The sequence below is a fragment of the Oncorhynchus keta genome, unplaced genomic scaffold, assembly GCF_023373465.1.
Source record: "Oncorhynchus keta strain PuntledgeMale-10-30-2019 unplaced genomic scaffold, Oket_V2 Un_contig_3968_pilon_pilon, whole genome shotgun sequence".
Lineage (NCBI taxonomy): Eukaryota > Metazoa > Chordata > Actinopteri > Salmoniformes > Salmonidae > Oncorhynchus > Oncorhynchus keta.
The window spans coordinates 134,954-157,010 of NW_026287529.1; the positions used below are offsets into that span (position 1 = coordinate 134,954).

General features: G+C 43.1%; 1 protein-coding gene and 2 pseudogenes across 1 annotated transcript; 1 reads left to right on the top strand and 2 right to left on the bottom strand.

Moving 5' to 3' along the window:
- Nucleotides 1-22,057, top strand: part of LOC118377299 (neuron navigator 3-like) — a 270,177-nt pseudogene that overhangs the window by 119,212 nt on the left and 128,908 nt on the right.
- Nucleotides 5,155-5,916, bottom strand: LOC118401143 (chymotrypsin B-like; annotated as a pseudogene).
- On the bottom strand, nt 7,695-9,228 carry LOC127924347 (chymotrypsin B-like). The gene is given in 4 exon segments (XM_052508956.1): nt 7,695-8,373; nt 8,598-8,737; nt 8,740-8,865; nt 9,162-9,228. Coding segments are annotated over 4 exon segments (795 nt in total). The 5' UTR covers nt 9,214-9,228; the 3' UTR covers nt 7,695-7,896.

Below are 22,057 nucleotides of genomic sequence, written 5' to 3' on the forward strand. Positions count from 1 at the left end.
GAGGAAGATAAATAAATAAATACAGTATGGCGATGAGGTAGATAGATAGGCTGTTTACAGATGGGCTATGTACAGGTGCAGTGATCTGTGAGCTGCTCTGACAGCTGGCGCTTAAAGCTGAGGGAGATATGGGTCTCCAGCTTCAGTGATTTTTGCAGTTCGTTCCAGTCATTGGCAGAGAACTGGGAAGGAAAGGCGACCAAAAGAGGAATTGGCTTTGGGGATAACCAATGAAATATACCTGCTGGAGCGTGTGTTACGAGTGGGTGCTGCTATGGTGACCAGTGAGCTGAGATAAGACGGGGCTTTACCTAGCAGAGACTTGTAGATAACCTGTAGCCAGTGGGTTTGGCGACGAGTATGAAGCGAGGGCCAACCAACAAGAGCGTACAGGTCGCAAGGTGTGGGTAGTATATGGGGTTTTGGTGACAAAACGGATGGCACTGTGATAGACTGCATCCAATTTGTTGAGTAGAGTGTTGGAGGCTATTTTATAGATGACATCGCCGAAGTCGAGGATCGGTAGGATGGTCAGTTTGACGAGGGTATGTTTGGCAGCATGAGTGAAGGATGCTTTGTTGTGAAATAGAAAGTCGATTGTAGATTTCATTTTGGATTGAGATTCTTGATGTGAGTCTGGAAGGAGAGTTTACAGTCTAACCAGACACCTAGGTATTTGTAGTTGTCCACGTATTCTAGTCAGAGCCACCCAGAGTAGTGATGCTGGACGGGCGGGCAGGTGCGGGCAGTGATCGATTAAATAGCATGCATTTAGTTTTACTTGCATTTAAGAGCAGTTGGAGGCCACAGAATGAGAGTAGAGTTGTATGGCATTGGAGCTCATCTGGAGGTTGGGTAACACATTGTCCAAAGAGGGGCCAGAAGTATACAGAATGGTGTCGTCTGCTTAGAGGTGGATTAGAGAATCACCAGCAGCAAGAGCGACATCATTGATGATGTCTACAGAGAAGAGAGAAGAGAAGAGTCAGCCCAAGAATTTAACCCTGCGGCACCCCCATAGAAACTGCCAGAGGACCGGACAACAGGCCCTCCGATTTGACATACTGAATATCAGAGAAGTAGTTGGTGAACCAGGCGAGGCAATCATTTGAGAAACCAATGCTGTCGAGTCTGCCAATAAGAATGTGGTGATTGACAGAGTCGAAAGCCTTGGCCAGGTCGATGATGCTCTATGATACTTCCCTAGCTCATTAAAGCTCTATAGTACTTCCCTAGCTCATTGAAGCTCAATGGTACTTCCCTAGCTCATTGAAGCACAATGGTACTTCCCTAGCTCATTAAAGCTCTATGGTACTTCCCTAGCTCATTGAAGCTCAATGGTACTTCCCTAGCTCATTGATGCTCAATGGTACTTCCCGAGCTCATTAAAGCTCTATGGTACTTCCCTAGCTCATTGAAGCTCAATGGTACTTCCCTAGCTCATTGAAGCTCTATGGTACTTCCATGGCTCATTAAAGCTCTATGGTACTTCCCTAGCTCATTGAAGCTCAATGGTACATCCCTAGCTCATTGATGCTCAATGGTACTTCCCTAGCTCATTGATGCTCAATGGTACTTCCCTGGCTCATTGATGCTCAATGGTACTTCCCTAGCTCATTGATGCTCAATGGTACTTCCCTAGCTCATTGAAGCTCAATGGTACTTCCCTAGCTCATTGAAGCTCTGTGGTACTTCCCTGGCTCATTGAAGCTCTGTGGTACTTCCCTAGCTCATTGAAGCTCTGTGGTACTTCCCTAGCTCATTGAAGCTCAATGGTACTTCCCTAGCTCATTGAAGCTCTGTGGTACTTCCCTAGCTCATTGAAGCTCTATGGTACTTCCCTAGCTCATTGAAGCTCTATGGTACTTCCCTAGCTCATTGAAGCTCTGTGGTACTTCCCTAGCTCATTGAAGCTCTATGGTACTTCCCTAGCTCATTGAAGCTCTATGGTACTTATTTAGCTTATTGGCATACAGCAGAAGAAGTGCCAGGCATAGTGAATATCTCAGAGGTCAATTAGTAGCCACCCTTAACGGTGTTGTCAGAAACCGAATGTTTCTGGTTCTCAGGGATACAGAATTTTCAATCTAACTTCCGTTTCCCCTAAAACGGGAAGTGGGAACTCCGCCCAGGTGCTTTGCTTCGTCTGCCTTGTTTGGTTAATTAGTAGCCAACAATGACTTGGCACCTCCTCAAAATCAAAGCCGTGTTAATTTACTAGGGAGAGAGAGCGTCCACAGTTATGACTCAGACAGTCAGTTTGACTAAAACTCATTAGAGTTGGGGGTAATTTGAACAGGAGCACTACGCTACACCAAATGATCGTTATCACTTTCATTGGGAGTTGGGAGTTCATTGGGAGGCCAACCATGCATTGATAAGGGTATGGCTCTGTGTTGCCCAGTTTTAATCTAAGATAAGATCTCTTCAGTAGCCCTAATGAAACCAACTGAGAAATAATGTCTCATAAATAATTTATTTATTCTGTAAAATGGAATACTTTCTCATCACAAGTGGCACCAAAACCTCCCTCTCCCAACTTCCTTCCATCTGTCCTTCCTTTCCTGTCTCTCTCCCATCTGGGAGGAAGTGACCTGTGAACCATAAAGATGACCTGAATATTTATATCTTATAAGAATATTCAGAAATGCAATCTAATTGCTTTTGATAATCTGCATATCCCTTCTGTCGCTTCTGTGAAACTGCGCTAATTTTGCCCTTGAAAACGCAGTTATTTTATTCGATAATTATTGAGTGTGCCAATTTACCCAGCATGCATTAAGTGTTCAGTCTAGTCTTCATTTTACATTCCAAGGCAACTGGCACTGGGACTGGGTATCACTCACCTCTTATGGGTGGGTTTATTGGCCCTCATCTCTTCCACTAGCCTAAAACTAAATAACTAACAAACAGATATACACAGAGGACATGTCCTGACTGTCGGGCAAGATCAGGTAACTCTAGATGACCAATGCCATTGTTTATTCAGAAACCTGTGTGTTTTGTTTGTTTGTGATGACAGTTAAAGGCCAGGGAGGTCAACTTTCCTGAGTCCACTTTGGCGTTGTTAGGAGTCTTAGTGGGTCAGCTTTGGGAATTAGGCTACAGTATTGCATGTGTGATTTACAGAGTACAGTCGTGGCCAAAGGTTTTGAGAATGACACAAATATTAATTTCCACAAAGTTTGCTGCTTCAGTGTCTTTAGATATTTTTGTCAGATGTTACTATGGAATACTGAAGTATAATTACAAGTGTCAAATACTTTTATTGACAATTACATGAAGTTGATGCAAAAAGTAAATATTTGCAGGGTTGACCCTTCTTTTTCAAGACCTCTGTAATCCGCCCTGGCATGCTGTCAATTTACTTCTGGGCCACATCCTGACTGATGGCAGCCCATTCTCGCATAATAAATGCTGAGAGTTTGTCAGAATTTGTGGATTTTGGTTTGTCCACCTGCCTCTTGAGGATTGACCACAAGTTCTCAATTGGATTCAGGTCTGGGGAGTTTCCTGGCCATGGACCAAAAATATCGATGTTTTATTCCCCGAGCCACTTAGTTATCACTTTTGTCTTATGGCAAGGTGCTCCATCATGCTGGAAAAGGCATTGTTCGTCACCAAACTGTTCCTGGATGGTTGGGAGAAGTTAATCTCAGAGGATGTGTTTGGTACCATTCTTTATTCATGGCTGTGTTCTTAGGCAAAATTGTGAGTGAGCCCACTTCCTTGGCTGAGAAGCTACCCCACACATGAATGGTCTCAGGATGCTTTACTGTTGGCATGACACAGGACTGATGGTAGCGCTCACCTTGTCTTCTCCGGACAAGCTTTTTTCCAGATGCCTCAAAAAGTCGGAAAGGGGATTCATCAGAGAAAATTACTTTACCCCAGTCCTCAGCAGTCCAATCCCTGTATCTTTCCAGAATATCAGTCTGTCCCTAATGTTTTTTTTTGTGGAGAGAAGTGGCTTCTTTGCTGTCCTTCTTGACACCATGCCATCCTCCAAAATTCTTTGCCTCACTGGGCGTGCAGACGCACTCACACCTGCCTGCTGTCATTCCTGAGCAAGCTCTGTGCTGGTGGTGCCCCGATCCCGCAGCTGAATCAACTTTAGGAGACGGTCCTGGTGCTTGCTGGACTTTCTTGGGCACCCTGAAGCCTTCTTCACAACAATTGAACCGCTCTCCTTGAAGTTCTTGCTGATCCGATAAATGGTTGATTTAGGTGCAATCTTACTGGCAGCAATATCCTTGCCTGTGAAGCCCTTTTTGTGCAAAGCAATGATGACGGCATGTGTTTCCTTGCAGGTAACCATGTTTGACAGAGGAAGAACAATGATTTCAAGCACCACCCTCTGTTTGAAGCTTCCAGTCTGTTATTCAAAGTAAATCAGCATGACAGAGTGATCTCCAGCCTTGTTCTCGTCAACACTCACACCTGTGTTAACGAAAGAATCACTGACATGATGTCAGCTGGTCCTTTTGTGGCAGCGCTGAAATGCAGTGGAAATGTTTTTTTTTGGGGGGTTCAGTTAATTTGCATGGCAAAGAGGGACTTTGCAATTCATCTGATCACTCTTCATAACATTCTGGAGTATATGCAAATTGCCATCACACAAACTGAGGCAGCAGACTTTGTGAAAATGTATATTTGTGTCATTCTCAAAACTTTTGGCCACGACTGCACAGGAGACCTTCTTCCCTTATACTGTAGACATGAATAACCTGCTTCACACTGGACTGACTGACAGTTCACCACAACCACAGGAGGCTGTTGAGGGGAGAACAGCTCATAATAATGGCCGGAACAGAGGAAATGGAATGTCAACAAACACCTGGAAACCATGTGATACCATTCTACTGGTTCCGCTCCAGCCATTACCACGAGCCCGTTCTCCTCAATTAAGGTGTCACCAACCTCCTGTGGTCCACAACATACCCAAGGGTCTCTTCTTGATTATCAAAGGGTGCACAGCATTTAAATTCATCAAGTAGTAAAAATACTGTTTAATATGGGGAGGACAGGCTCGTGGTAATTGCAGAAGCGGAATCAGTGGAATGGTATCAAATACATCAAACACATCCATCCTTACCTCTGCAACCTCCACTGAAACATAGATATACAAAACCTAGAATGGTGTAGCAGTACATATTTTTCTGGACAGGGAAACTGTGGCATTGCTCTTAGTTGAGCATCATGGTCATGTCCACCCAAGTGCGTACCTCGGCGACTCCGGTGTACACAGAGGGGGTAGAGGTAGAGCAACCACTGCTGCCCCAGAACACAATACCGACCAGGCTCCACACCTTGTTCTTCTCACAGACCAGGGGGCCACCGGAGTCCCCCATGCAGGAGGAAACACCTTTACCACCAGCACAGATCATTTCATGAATCATGTTGCCCCAGTGCTTCTTGCACTCAGCACCCTGCTGCAGTTTTGTTGGGATAATTGGCAGGCTGGTAGCTGCTCATGCACCAGCCTGAAGTCACACAGGTCATGCCAGGGGCAAAGTTGTCTTCATACGAAGCCAGACACACGGGGGACACTTTGGCGCTCAGGGTGGTGGGGGTGGCCAGCTTGATCAAGAGGATGTCATTTTTGATGGTGCTGGGGTTCCACCTGGAGTGGGTGAACACTTTAGCAGGCTTCAGGATCTGGATGGCCTCATTGCTCATGAGCATGTCGTGCTCGCCGGTGGGAGGTCTTGACATCGCAGTGAGCAGCAGTCACCACCTAGTACTCGTTTGTCAGGGAAACTCCACAGAAGTGGGTGCCAGATTGCTGCCAGGAGTGGGGCACAGCCTCCTCACCATTGATGAAGCGGCCATAGCCACAGGAGAGAATGCGGGGGTACCGCAGACGTAGGCGGCGCTTACAAACGCGAGACAGGAGACGAACCAGAGAAAAGCCATTGTGATAACGCGACAGTCTAGAAGACAGAGATACTATTTATCTCCAAACCCCATCCGCCTGTAACCAATCAGAGACTGTGGTGTGTCCAACCCTCCCAAAAGCCGAGGGTAGCCATGGTAGAATAGTAACATCCTGCTGGAACCAGTCTGATGATTTGGGACTCCAGACTGATAAAATTGTAAACTTAGCAATCAGGCTGGTTCTACAATGCTAGGGGGATGTCCAGCTGCTTGTCAATGCTGGGCAATCAAACAGTTCTCAGTCAAGTACCAGGAGGGCGAGACACTGCTCAAAACGGCCTCTTATCTTAGCTTAATGCTAATATAACAAAAACATTTTTTAAATCATATTTTTACATTTTTGATTATTGTGTGCTTGTTGACATTTACTGCATTTATTGAAAAGAACTAGGAACATAAGCATGGACTACTGTAGGTAGCTATGTTAGCTAACAACATATATTTGGAAAAGCTAGGCACATGCCAAAAATTAGCTGTCTAGCTAGCTCACTTTGCTAGCACAATAGCTGGCTGTGAAGATGGTTAACAAGCTAGCTGAAGCTAATGACATGACTGATGCTAACAAACTAAGCGAGATAGATAGTTAACGTATAATGCATTATGCTCTCTGGCCTTATACCAAGTAGTATAAGATAAGTGTATTATAAGACATTATAAATGCATTTATAAGGCCTTATATGTATCCCTCATTGAAAGTGTTACCAGTCAGTAGGATGGTTGGTCCTTTGTCCAAGAGTGCATGTGTGTATTAATGCATGTGTCGGCAGGTATGTGTGTGGCTGTGCATTGATTCTCTTCCTCAATAGTGTGCAGCGATTTCTACAGTCACACACAGCAGATACATCACAACATATGCATCTGGATCGAAATGAGTATAACATCCTGGCGTTTTAAAGAAACGTTCTACTTTTCACATATTATAAAAACGTTATATTTTCACACATCCAAAATGCTGACTAGAACGCATGTATGGGTATTCAGACACGGTCTGCATCTTTACTTTGGATAGAAAGGTAGAGCGAGAGATGGAATTAACACTTCCTGATTAGCCTTGTTAAAATGGCACATGTTGTTATGTGTCTGCTGTATGTGACTGTTGCAAACCAAACGCTAGGCTAGATACAAGGTTAGGTCATGCCTTAATAGAAGCTTATTGCTTTTCTTTGTCATTTGCTGTGGCATATCAAGAATAGCGTCGTGAAACTTTCAGATAGAACAGCAACAAGTATGTTTGCATCATACCCTTGGATTATCGATGATATTCACACAGCTGGAATGCTGTTTCAGCCAATCAGCATCCAGGATCCAAAATACCCGGTTTATAATAGCCCTTATACACTAGGTTTTAAGTCTTGTTAATGATTCCGTGCTACTGTAGCTTTTTATTTATTAATTTTTTAATTTTAAAATCCGAAACATACAATATACTTGCAGTGAAGCTGCTCAACAACTACATCATACCAGTCATCTAACAGACTCCCATTCAGAGCGACACACAGAAGCATCCAGGATCAATGCCCTGCTCAAGGGCACGTTGACAGATCTCCCACTAGGCCAAAAAACGTGAACCGGAACCCTCCAAGATCCCCTCTCACAGTTCCCAAATAGCTGTCCCTCAACCATTCGAGACCCCTAACGCTAGCAGTAGATTCAGTCAGCAGTAACCCGACTGTGGTAACACTTTACAGTAAGTTCCTCTCGTGTACTAAAATATTACGTTGTGAATGTAGTAATCATACAATTACTGCACAATAATATTTTTTATGTTCAAGTATGTTTATTGAATGTCATGTTCAGTTCAGACCAATGGGTGGCACTCTCAGTCTTGGTAGCTAATGTTTAGTTGTTGTACATTACATAGTAATATATAGAATGACATAGCAATACATAGTGTGACATAACAATGCATAAAATGACATAGCAATATACAGGATGGACAGGGACGCTGCAACATGGCTCTTAGTTGGCAGCCAGGGTCTGGTCCACCCAGGAACGGAACTCGGTGACGCGGGCATACACAGCGGGGGTAGTGGTGGAGCAACGGCTGCTGCCCCAGGACACAATACCGACCAGGGTCCAGACGTTGTCCTTCTCACAGACCAGGGGGCCACCGGAGTCACCCATGCAGGAGGTAGCACCAGCACCACCGGCACAGATCATGACGTCGGAGATGTTGCTCCCCCAGTGCTGCTTGCACTGCTCGTTGGACAGAAGGGGCAGAGCAGCCTGCTGCAGCTGGTTAGGGGTGCTGATAGCATTGTAGCGCAGCAGACCCCAGCCGGAGGTCACACAGGTCATGCCAGGTGCAAAGACGTCGGCGGTCTCAGCCAGGCACACCGGGGACACATTGGTGTTCAGGACAGCAGGGGTGGACAGCTTGATCAGGGAGATATCGTTGTTGATGGTACTGGGGTTCCACTTGGGGTGGGTGAACACCTGTGGGTGAGGAGAGGGGGTGCGGTGGGTTGAGGGAAAGAAGGGACGGTTAGAACTGAAACCTTTATGAAATGGCGAGTTCAGGTAGGTCTACAGGACGACGTTGCTCTGACGGATCACTGATCGGATCAGCTGAGCTGGCGGGGGATAGACTGATCCTAGATCAGCACCTGAGGGGAACTTCTACCCAGATCTATAGAGGAGGATGTGTGACTGTGCTGTACCTTAGCTGGCTTCAGGATCTGGATGTCCTCAGCGTTGTTGCCACTGCCCTTCTTGTGCTCTCCAACGATCACGCGGTGGTAGGTAGCGACGTTGCAGTGAGCGGCGGTGACCACCCAGTTCTCGTTGATCAGGGATCCCCACAGAAGTGGAAGCCGCTGGTCTGCTGCAGAGATACCTGCCAGGGCCAGGAGTGGGGCACAGCCTCCTCACCATTAACGATGCGGGCATAGCCAGACACCTCGGGCTTGATGGCGGGGATGCCACAGCCTGGTTACATGAGAATATTTTGTAAACACTTAGCTCATCATGTTTTATAACAACAGTAAATGCTCTGTTTAATGCAACATACTCAACCATGGGCATCCAACGTACGGAAGTGTTTCCAAATAACATCACCAAGTGCTAGCAATGTAGCAGAAGCACATAATGAGAACAGTAGTGGTCCAAGACCAGAGCCTTGAGGAACTCCACAACTTACTTTTACACTTTTAGCATTAAAACAAGGGTTAAGGGTTAAATCAAGGAGGTAACACTGTAGGTAAAGAGAAGGTGTGAATACTCACCGTAGGCGGCGCTGATGAAGGCGAGACAGGACACGAACCAGAGGAAAGTCATTGTGAGAATGTGACAGTCTAGTGGACCGGGGACCCTATTTATTCCCAAACCCCACCTGTCTATAACCAATGGGAGACCGAGGTGTGTCCATGGTAGAATATTAACCTCAAGGAGGGGAATGATGTATCCAGCTGCTTATCGACGCTGGGCGATCAGACTGTTCTCAGCCATGTAATAGGAGGTTTAGAGCAGTTATCCAAACATGACCTTGAGTGCTCTCAGAAACTGTGCTCCAAACGACCTCTTACCATCATAGAGGAAAGGCCCCTTCCCACTCAACCCTATTACGATGATATTTTAGTATTTGTTTTAGCAGACGCTCTTATCCAGAGCGACTTGCAGTTAGTGCAGTCATCTTAAGATAGCTACGTGAGACAACCACATCTCACAGTCATAGTAAGCACAGTGTCCTCAATAAAGCAAGTCCCTGCTAGTAAGACAATGACAAGTGTGAGTGTTAGTGCAAGAAAGACAACCTCTCCTCCCCCTCATCTTGTAGTACATCTCCCAGGGTTCATTGAGACATAGGAAGCAGTTTGGACACTTTGTAAGATAAACCATTACATATAGTATGTGGAACATGTTGTTTCTTTAGGAAAGGGTCATTGGAGTATTTAGATCAATGGTTGACTGTTGACTGTCATTCGATATACTGTATCCAACGTCATTTTAAATGTATTTTCAAAACAGAGATGTACATGTATAGCTCTGAATAGTGCTAGAGAAGGTTTTAGCTAACAGTTTATATGCAACCCTTTATACAGTGTTGTGTAAAATTCATATTGCATGATCATGAATGAATTTGAGTCTCATGTGGAATCATTTGGTATTTTCTTGTTATTTTTCTCATTTTGTAGTGATGTGACCCTATTTCCTACATGTGTCCTTGGTTGAACTGATAACACATGTCCATTCCCTCTCCACTGGAAAAAACACACCTGCAATTCAAAACCCCAGATAACAACTCTCTAGGGTCCCTTTCACTATGTGTTCCTCTTGTTTTAGGCCTTTGACTTATATCACTGAAGATTATTACATACTAAAACCACTTTGTCCTCGATCCTTACACCTCTATCAGGCTAACATAATGTTACCTATTACTATCAGGCTAACATAATGTTACATCAGGCTAACATAATGTTGCCTATTGCTATCAGGCTAACATAATGTTACCTATTGCTTTCAGGCTACCATAATGTTACCTATTGCTATCAGGCTACCATAATGTTACCTATTGCTATCAGGCTAACATAATGTTGCCTATTGCTATCAGGCTAACATAATGTTGCCTATTGCTATCAGGCTAACATAATGTTGCCTATTGCTATCAGGCTAACATAATGTTGCCTATTGCTATCAGGTTAACATAATGTTGCCTATTGCTATCAGGCTAACAAAATGTTGCCTATTGCTATCAGGCTAACATAATGTTGCCTATTGCTATCAGGCTAACAAAATGTTGCCTATTGCTATCAGGCTAACATAATGTTGCCTATTGCTATCAGGCTAACAAAATGTTGCCTATTGCTATCAGGCTAACATATCACTGTTAATGTTTTTGTTGTGCTATCAGGCATCTCAAATTGAGTTGATGATGTTCAGGCTAACATAATGTTACCTTTGAGTGTTTTCAGGCTAACAAAATGTTGCCATTTTTATATCAGGCTAACATAATGTTACCTAATGGTTTGATGGCTACCATAATGTTACCTTTGCTATCAGGCTAACATAATGTTGCCTATTGCTATCAGGCAAACATAATGTTACCTATTGTCATGGCTAACATAATGTTGCCTATTGTTATCAGGCTAACATAATGTTGCCTATTGTTATCAGGCTAACATAATGTTGCCTATTGCTGTCAGGCTAACAAAATGTTGCCTACTTGCTGTCAGGCTAACAAAATGTTGCCTATTGCTATCAGGCTAACATAATGTTGCCTATTGCTATCAGGCTAACATAATGTACCTATTGCAATCAGGCTAACAAAATGTTGCCTATTGCTATCAGGCTAACAAAATGTTGCCTATTGTGTGATCAAGGCTAACATAATGTTACCATTGCTATCAGTGGCTAACAAAATGTTGCCTATTGCTATGTAACATAATGTTGCCTATTGCTATCAGGAACTAACAAAATGTTGCCTATTGCTATCAGGATAACATAATGTTGCCAATTGCTAGTGTAAAGTGGCAATGGAACTTAATGTTTGACCCAATGGAACTTAACAAAATGTTGCCAATGGAACTTAGTCAGGCTAACCAATGTTGAACCTATTGTAGTGTGACCCTGGAACTTATAAAGTTGACCCAATGGAACTTAACAAAATGTTGACCCTATTGTTATGTCAGTGCAATGGAACATAATGTTGCCTATGGAACTTAGTGTAAAGTGCTAACATGGAATTTGCCTATTGTATCAGGCTAACTTATAATGTTGCCAATGGAACTTAGTGTAACAAAATGTTGCCTATTGCTATCATGGCTAATGTAATGTGACCCAATGGAACTTGCTAAGGCTAACAAAATGTTAATGTATGGCTTCAGGCTAACATAATGTGACCCAATCACTGTTAATGTTTTGTTGTGACCCAATGGATCTTAATGTAATTGACCCAATGATGTTTAAATGTACACCCAAGGATTACTCACCTGAATGTTGAACTTTTCTTGTGAGTGTGACCCAAGCGAAAATGTGTTTAACATTTTTATATTTGTGTAAAACAATGAAAGCATACTAATGGTTTGATGGTTGTGTTAAATCTTTTGGGAGATTTGAATGTCCCTCATTGTGTCAAACCAATTGAGACAAAATGAATGTCTAGATTGTCACGGCCCGTCCATACTGTCATATTAACAGTTAACAGTAACATCAGCATATTCGTTTTTTCCTGTTTTAAAAATGAAAACAGTAGCAACTTAATGTGACCCAATGGAACTTAATGTAAAGTGTGACCCCATGTAACGTAATGTAAAGTCTGTCCCAATGTATAGTGTGACCCAATGTAACTTAATGTAAAGTGTGACCCAATGTAACTTAGTGTAAAGTGTGATCTAATGTAACTTAATGTAAAGTGTGACCCAATGTAACTTAATGTAAAGTGATCCAATGGAACTTAATGTAAAGTGTGACCCAATGTAACTTAATGTAAAGTGTGACCCAATGTAACTTAATGTAAAGTGATCCAATGGAACTTAATGTAAAGTGTGACCCAATGTAACTTAATGTAAAGTGTGACCCAATGTAACTTAATGTAAAGTGTGACCCAATGGAACTTAGTGTAAAGTGTGACCCAATGGAACTTAATGTAATGTGTGACCCAATGGAACTTAATGTAAAGTGTGACCCAATGGAACTTAGTGTAAAGTGTGACCCAATGGAACTTAATGTAAAGTGTGACCCAATGGAACTTAATGTAAAGTGTGACCCAATGGAACTTAGTGTAAAGTGTGACCCAATGGAACTTAATGTAAAGTGTGACCCAATGGAACTTAATGTAAAGTGTGACCCAATGGAACTTAGTGTAAGTGTGACCCAATGGAACTTAGTGTAAAGTGTGACCCAATGGAACTTAATGTAAAGTGTGACCCAATGGAACTTAATGTAAAGTGTGACCCAATGGAACTTAATGTAAAGTGTGACCCAATGGAACTTAGTGTAAAGTGTGATCCAATGGAACTTAGTGTAAAGTGTGATCCAATGGAACTTAGTGTAAAGTGTGACCCAATGGAACTTAATGTAAAGTGTGACCCAATGGAACTTAATGTAAAGTGTGACCCAATGGAACTTCATGTAAAGTGTGACCCAATGGAACTTCATGTAAAGTGATCCAATGGAACTTAATGTAAAGTGTGACCCAATGGAACTTAATGTAAAGTGTGACCCAATGGAACTTAATGTAAAGTGTGACCCAATGGAACTTAGTGTAAAGTGTGACCCAATGGAACTTAATGTAAAGTGTGACCCAATGGAACTTAATGTAAAGTGTGACCCAATGGAACTTAATGTAAAGTGTGACCCAATGTAACTTAATGTAAAGTGATCCAATGGAACTTAATGTAAAGTGTGACCCAATGGAACTTAGTGTAAAGTGTGACCCAATGGAACTTAATGTAAAGTGTGACCCAATGGAACTTAGTGTAAAGTGTGACCCAATGGAACTTAATGTAAAGTGTGACCCAATGGAACTTAATGTAAAGTGTGACCCAATGGAACTTAGTGTAAAGTGTGACCCAATGGAACTTAGTGTAAAGTGTGACCCAATGGAACTTAGTGTAAAGTGTGACCCAATGGAACTTAGTGTAAAGTGTGACCCAATGGAACTTAGTGTAAAGTGTGACCCAATGGAACTTAATGTAAAGTGTGATCCAATGGAACTTAGTGTAAAGTGTGATCCAATGTAACTTAATGTAAAGTGTGACCCAATGGAACTTAGCGTAAAGTGTGACCCAATGGAACTTAATGTTAAGTGTGACCCAATGGAACTTAATGTAAAGTGTGACCCAATGGAACTTAATGTAAAGTGTGACCCAATGGAACTTAGTGTAAAGTGTGACCCAATGGAACTTAGTGTAAAGTGTGACCCAATGGAACTTAGTGTAAAGTGTGACCCAATGGAACTTAGTGTAAAGTGTGACCCAATGGAACTTAATGTAAAGTGTGATCCAATGTAACTTAATGTAAAGTGTGACCCAATGGAACTTAATGTAAAGTGTGACCCAATGTAACTTAATGTAAAGTGTGACCCAATGGAACTTAGCGTAAAGTGTGACCCAATGGAACTTAGTGTAAAGTGTGACCCCAAAGGCCAAGGCGTTGTATCTCTGCTGTGCTCCCACCAGTCAGTCCTCAATAGACCTGTATAGTGGGGTTGATGAAGCTTGGCAAGACCACATGCTTTCAGAGCCACTCACCCCGACCACCTGGCTTTTACCCTGATTTACTGTGTGTTCACTATGATTAAAGCAGTCCTTTTGTTCATTAAACACCCTGTTGTTTTCTTTGTGTCCGTCGCGAGTTCCCTAACTATTTCCTGTCGAACGCCAGCAGAGGCCAAGCGAGGCGGTAACCACCAGCCTCGCCGTTAATTCTCTCAACATGACTAAGAATGAGTGTCCCATTGTAAAACTATGACTTTGCCTGGAGGAGTTTCCTACACCACTTCCTCTGTAGGGTTTTTTATTCACTTTTGTTCATTAAGAATGTGTTTTTATTTCTGAAGTTAAAACACTCTTTTTTTTGAGGGAGATCAGTCAAGATTCAGAAGGAGATTACGGTGAAGTGGCACATTATGGTGAGGGAGAGTTGCTTTCCAGTTAAGGGCTAATTGAAGCCGTTACATGCTTCAAAAACATGTGGTTATAATATAGTAATATAATGGAAATAATATAGTAATATAATGATAATAATATAATATAGTAATATAATGGTAATAATATAATATAGTAATATAATGATAATAATATAATATAGTAATATAATGATAATAATATAATATAGTAATATAATGGTAATAATATAATATAGTAATATAATGGTAATAATATAATATAGTAATATAATGGTAATAATATAATATAGTAATATAATGGTAATAATATAATATAGGAATATAATGGTAATAAAATAATATAGTAATATAATGGTAATAATATAATATAGTAATATAATGGTAATAATATAGTAATATAATGGTAATAGTATAGTAATATAATGGTAATATAGTAATATAATAGTAATCATATAGTCATATAATGGTAATAATATAATAATAATATATATAATAGTCATATAATGGTAATAATATAATATAATGGTAATATAGTAATATAATGGTAATAATATAGTAATATAATAATAATAGTCATATAGTAATATAATGGTAATAATATAATATAGTAATATAATGACAATAATATAATATAATATAATGATATTAATATAATATAGTAATATATGGTAATAATAATGGTAATAATATAATATAGGAATACAATGGTAATATAATATAGGAATATAATGGTAATAATAGTATATAGTAATATAATGGTAATAATATAGTAATATAATGGTAATAATATAATACAGTAATATAATGGTAATAGTATAGTAATATAATGGTAATAGTATAGTAATATAATGGTAATATAGTAATATAATAGTAATCATATAGTCATATAATGGTAATAATATAATATAGTAATATAAAGGTAATAATAGTCATATAATGGTAATAATATAGTAATATAATGGTAATAATAGTCATATAATGGTAATAATATAGTAATATAATGGTAATAATAGTCATATGATGGTAATAATATAGTCATATAATGGTAATAATATATGCCATGTAGCAGACACTTTTATCCAAAGTGACTTAGTCATGCGTGCAAACATTTTTTGAGCAGGTGGTTCCAGGAATTGAACCCACTATCATTATCCAGGAATTGCGTAGGGGTGGCAGGTAGCCTAGTGGTTAGAGCATTGGGCCAGTAACCGAAAGGTTGCTAGATCGAATCCCTGAGCTGACAAGGTAAAAATATGTCGTTCTTCCCCTGAACAAGGCAGTTAACCCACTGTTTTAGGCCGTCATTGTAATTAAAAATGTGTTCTTAATTGACTTGCCTAGTTAAATAAAAAAATATATTTAAAAAATAAATTCCAAGCTCTACCAATTGAGCTACAGAGGACATACACATGAAACGTGTGGCCCGTCACGTGAACCGCAATTCGGGTTCACACTATGTGCTTCTTTCAATAGGGCTTGTGTTGTTAGTTACTGTCTCTGTCTCGCGCAATGCTCTCCTCTGACTCTCTCCTTATTGCATTAGATGTTGTCTCAAAGATGCTACAGTGTAAAGAGTCCAGAGAGCCGTTCGCCTCATTCCTTCACTAAGTCTGTGTCTCTCTCTGCTCTCTCCACAGTCTCACTGCGCGGTATGGTAGCCCCCAGGGTCACAGCGGAATAGGAGCAACACCACAGAAGAAAAACACAAGGTATGACTCTCACATGGCTAACTTTCCTTCACCTTCTTTCAGTTCATGTCGACATGAATCACACATTATGTACTTTACTGTACAACCTCAACCTCATAATAATCTACTTGTGATAAGGAAGTTCTTACATTTGGTTTGGTTGTGCATCTATCTTAGAGGATTTCATAATGGAATACTTTGTGTTGGCTATTCTCTGATGCCAAACTAACTATCGGCACTTGGCGATCCCAGGCGTCAGTGACGTGCGTGAGCCATTAAACTCAAGCCTATGTGGATTAGGGGCCATTTTACCGAATGCTGCATTGAACAGAATGACTTGCTGTGGTGGCATCCAGACAGTTCCAGGCTCCTATACTTCACCGGTTGTCTGGCTCCCAGAGCATTTGTTTCTCCTTAGACGGTTGTGGCTGGTGGGAACCAGCGTGCTGGCAAATTACTTCACGCAAACCCCACCAAGCTATGTGAAATATGTGCTGGATAGCATTGACAAGCCTATGGGTGGTATTCCCCTTCACAGCATTGACAAGCCTATGGGTGGTATTCCCCTTCACAGCATTGACAAGCCTATGGGTGGTATTCCCCTTCACAGCATTGACAAGCCTATGGGTGGTATTCCCCTTCACAGCATTGACAAGCCTATGGGTGGTATTCCCCTTCACAGCATTGACAAGCCTATGGGTGGTATTCCCCTTCACAGCATTGACAAGCCTATGGGTGGTATTCCCTTCACAGCATTGACAAGCCTATGGGTGGTATTCCCCTTCACAGCATTGACAAGCCTATGGGTGGTATTCCCCTTCACAGCATTGACAAGCCTATGGGTGGTATTCCCCTTCACAGCATTGACAAGCCTATGGGTGGTATTCCCTTCACAGCATTGACAAGCCTATGGGTGGTATTCCCCTTCACAGCATTGACAAGCCTATGGGTGGTATTCCCCTTCACAGCATTGACAAGCCTATGGGTGGTATTCCCCTTCACAGCATTGACAAGCCTATGGGTGGTATTCCCCTTCACAGCATTGACAAGCCTATGGGTGGTATTCCCCTTCACAGCATTGACAAGCCTATGGGTGGTATTCCCTTCACAGCATTGACAAGCCTATGGTTTATTCCCTTCACAGCATTGTGGGGTATTCCCCTTCACAGTATTGACAAGCCTATGGGTGGTATTCCTCTTCACAGTATTGACAGCATTGACAAGCCTATGGGTGGTATTCCCCTTCACAGTATTGACAAGCCTATGGGTGGTATTCCCCTTCACAGCATTGACAAGCCTATGGGTGGTATTCCCCTTCACAGCATTGACAAGCCTATGGGTGGTATTCCCCTTCACAGCATTGACAAGCCTATGGGTGGTATTCCCCTTCACAGTATTGACAACCCGTCAGCTGGTGTTGTTGCTGAATAGCCGTGTACAAGCTGCTTTGCTCTCGAACACAGCTGTTACTAAGGGAATATATATTCCATTTTTACACATGTATCAGAGAAAGCGGGGATTGTAAATAGTACTGTAAATTTGAGTCTGGTTGTAATGTGTGTGTGTGTGTGTTTAGCGCGTGTGTGTAGCGTGTGTGTAGCGTGCGTGTGGCATGTGTGTAGCGTGTGTGTGTAACGTGTGTGTGTGTGTGTGTGTGTGTGTGTGTGTGTGTGTGTGTGTGTGTGTGTGTGTGTGTGTGTGTGTAGCATGTGTGTGTGTGTGTTGCATGTGTGTAGCGCGTATGTGTGGGCCGTCTTCACCACCCGCTGGAGGGCCGTGATGTAACTGGTCAGGACGCTCTCGATGGTGCAGCGGTAGTATTTGGAGAGGCCGCCTTAGGAAGTAGACACTGCTGCGCCCTCTTGACAAGAGTGTTGTTGGTCCATGTCGTCCTCGGTGATGTGAATGCAGAGGAACTTAACCCTGCTAACTCTCTCTACTGCAGTCCCGTTGATGTGGATCGGACCGTGTTTCCTTGGATCGGGGCGAGTTTCCTTGGATCGGGGCGCGTTGCCTTGGACTGGGGGGTGTTTCCTTGGATCGGGGTGAGTTTCCTTGGATCGGGGCGCGTTCCCTTGGATCGGGAGCGTTCCCTTGGATCGAACGCGTTTCCTTGGATCGCACGTTTCCTTGGATCGGAAGCGTGTTTCCTTGGATCGAGGCGCGTTTCCTTGATCGGGGCGTGTTTCCTTGGATCGGGCATGTTTCTTGATCGAGTGTGTTTCTTTGTGTTTCTTGGATCGGGGTGTGTTTCCGGGCGTGGGATCGGTGTGTTTCCTTGGATCGGGGCGTGTTCCCCTTGGATCGGGCATGTTTCCCTTGGATGTGTGTTTCCTTGGATCAGAAGGCGTGTTTCCTTGGACCCAGATCGAGGCGTGTTTCCTTGGATCGGGCGTGTTTCCTTGGATCAGGGGCGTGTTTCCTTGGATCGGGCGTGTTTCCTTGGATCGGGCGTGTTTCCTTGGATGAAACTGGGCTTGTCTCATTGGAGGCGTGTTTCCTTGGATCAGGGTGTGTTTCCTTGGATCGGGCGTGTTTCCTTGGATCGGGCGTGTTTCCTTGGATCGGGGCGCGTTTCCTTGGATCGGGCGTGTTCCCTTGGATCGGGGCGTGTTCCCTTGGATCGGGGCGTGTTTCCTTGGATCGGGGCGTGTTTCCTTGGATCGGGGTGTGTTTCCTTGGATCGGGGTGTGTTTCCTTGGATCGGGGTGTGTTACCTTGGATCGGGGTGTGTTTCCTTGGATCGGGGCGTGGGATCGGGGTGTGTTTCCTTGGATCGGGGCGTGTTTCCTTGGATCGGGGCGTGTTTCCTCCTCTACCGATGCATGAAAATCCCACTAACACTTGAATTAAAATGAATACCTTATATTATTATCCCCAAATGAAAACTCTATCGATTGGATAAAATGGCTGAGATTTCACAACAAAAGTAGTTGGGCAGAGTTACTTTTCCCCTGACCCAGTGCAATGCTCAGACATTCATCTCCCTGTTGGCCTCCTCTCTCCCTCATTACCTTGGCTAATGAAACTGGGCCTGTCTCATCAGGCCAACCACACCAGGACTGATTGGGTTTCTTAGCTAACCCTGACTACAGCCATAGCCGGATAGAGACTATAGTGTGTGTGTGTGTGTGTTTATGTGTGTGTGTGTGTGTGTGTGTGTGTGTGTGTGTGTGTGTGTGTGTGTGTGTGTGTGTGTGTGTGTGTGTGTGTGTGTGTGTGTGTGTGTGTGTGTGTGTGTGTGTGTGTGTGTGTAGGGGCAGGGGGTTGGTGATAGACTGCACTGTTTTGGGGGGCCAGGATCAGCACTCTCTGGGCCTTCCAGGGGACTGGTGTGATACAGCTAGGAGCCAGCGGAAGTCGTAAAATGGCAGACGTTTATGCTCCTAGAGCCCACCCCCGGGACTCACCACACCCGACCTGGAGAACACACGGCCTGTGTGAAGTCGTCCTGGACCGCTAATGAAATGAAATGGACTGGATAGATTTTTCCTGATTCAGATTGATACGTGAAAATGCCAAAAACTAGTGGTCACGTGACCTGCTCCCATAACTTGAAACTAACTACATCGTTGATGAAGACTGCACATTTTCTTCCATGAATTCTCACTGGGAAGGGGCTCAGGGTAGAAATGTGCCAAATGTAAAGTGTATCATTCCTAGAGCTGAAAGTATTGTACATAAAGACATTAGCCCTCTAGTTTCAGTTTGTGGCCAGATAAAGTGTACCTTAGATTTACTGTGGAGGATAACCATTGGGCATGAACAGTTGTTTTATTGTGAGGTACTGGCCTACACCCCCAGGGTGATTTTAAAGTCAACAACATTATTCAGGAAATACAGTCAATGTGAGTTTCGGCACAATGGTAGCCTCACACGTTTGTGAAAGCTCCTGTGTTTGATTGGCTGAAGGACTTAGTTCTGTTGCTACCTTGGCAGTTTTATATCCGAGGATATTGTGCCTTGAAAAAGAAACTCAGAGCAACTCTCCAACTATTACTCCACAATGCATTTAATGGATCTCAACCACTAAACACATTGTGGGGCAAACAGGTTTTATTCTCCCAGTGTGCTGCTCCTAGAGTTTATGTTTCTCTACTATTAAAGTGTTTCCTCTGTGCTCCTAGAGCTGTGTAAAGTGTTTCCTCTGTGCTCCTAGAGCTGTGTAAAGTGTTTCTCTGTGCTCCTAGAGCTGTGTAAAGTGTTTCTATGTCCTGTTCCTAGAGCTGTGTAAAGTGTTTCTATGCTCCTAGAGCTGTGTAAAGTGTTTCTGTGCTCCTAGAGCTGTGTAAAGTGTTTCCTCTGTGCTCCTAGAGCTGTGTAAAGTGTTTCCTCTGTGCTCCTAGAGCTGTGTAAAGTGTTTCCTCTGTGCTCCTAGAGCTGTGTAAAGTGTGCAAACAAGCATCTTCAATTGATTTTGAGCTTAAAATCCCTACTCCACTCTCTCAGTAAACCTGCTTACCTGGGTCCTATTCACTAGGAACCAAGCAGAATCAATAAGACACATGGGGAGGACTACCGAACTTGTTCAATAAGAAACTTTTCATTGGAAAATGTTTTCTGTTGCAAATTAGTGAGGCACTAATGGTACACCCCTGGTGTGTTGACAGTGTTTCGGCATCTCACCTCAACTAACAGCACTTTAAAAAATAAATTGCCATTTAAATTCAGCGTGTTCGCAGCAGGGGGCGGTGTTTGCCCGCTTGTCCGCAGCCTAAAGCACCTGTCTGTGATGCTGATAGAAGCGATTCCAGGGAAGCTTTGGTAATTGTCCTGAATATACAGCGACAGATGTGCTGACTTGCTAAGAAACCTGTTATTCAATTTGACTGACTCCCTGAGCTTCCTGCCAGAAGCAGACACACACATTTTGTTTACACACACTGTGTCTGTTTCATACTGATAATATTCATTATCTTTCTCATAGGTATGTACTGTCAAACACATACACACAGACACACACACGCTCTCTCTCACTAATATAGATAATGGGCTGAGCAGATGGCAGGGTCTACTGTTTAAGTGGGCGCTCTCGCTCCATCTCCTCTCTCTCGTTCTCTCTCTCTCTCTCCTCTCTCTCTCGTTCTCTCTCTCTCGGCCCCCCCATCCATCCTGCCTGGTTATATTTGACATTACACACATGCACTCATGAAGTCATGCTTATTCAGCTCACGGGTCTCCAGGTGCCCCTCTCAGCCTGGGTGGGTGGGTCGGTGGTTGCGTGTGTTAGTACATGTCTGTTATCTGTCCCATTTTATATTTTTTTTTTGGGGGGTTGTTTTGCAGTGAGCACAGAGACACCCTGTCAGTTTGAAGCCGTTACCTCGAGCCCTGTCTGACAGGGAGAATAATGTGTCTGGCCACCCCTCTCCCTCTTCTCCATCTTAAAATAGAGCTGAGTGCTGGAGACCCCGGCTGCATCCCAAATGGCACTGGTCAGAAATAGTTCACTAAATAAGGGATAGGGTGCCATTTGGAACACAGGCAGCCAGGAGGGACATCAGATACATCTTCGTTAGCCCCGTCCCGGAAATGAAGGATTATATCTTAGTTGAACGTTATTATTTCTGATCATGATGCATTGGTGGCAGGATGTGGTGAAATGTATTGACAGGGTGATGAAAGTGTATCATTACCAAGTGGATGGAGCTTCTAGCATATCTACATCACCTGCTTTTTCATCTTACCATCTGTCCGTTTTCCAACCCAATGGTGTCAAAAAGCCCCCAGACTCCTCAGTCACTGGACCAAGACATTGTAGGGTGCCGTTTGGGACACTGACGTTGAGTAATGCATTGATCCTTGGGTTGAAGACTGGAGTTAAGAGACTCCTACGTGACAACAGAAGGAGTTGGTGTTACTCTGG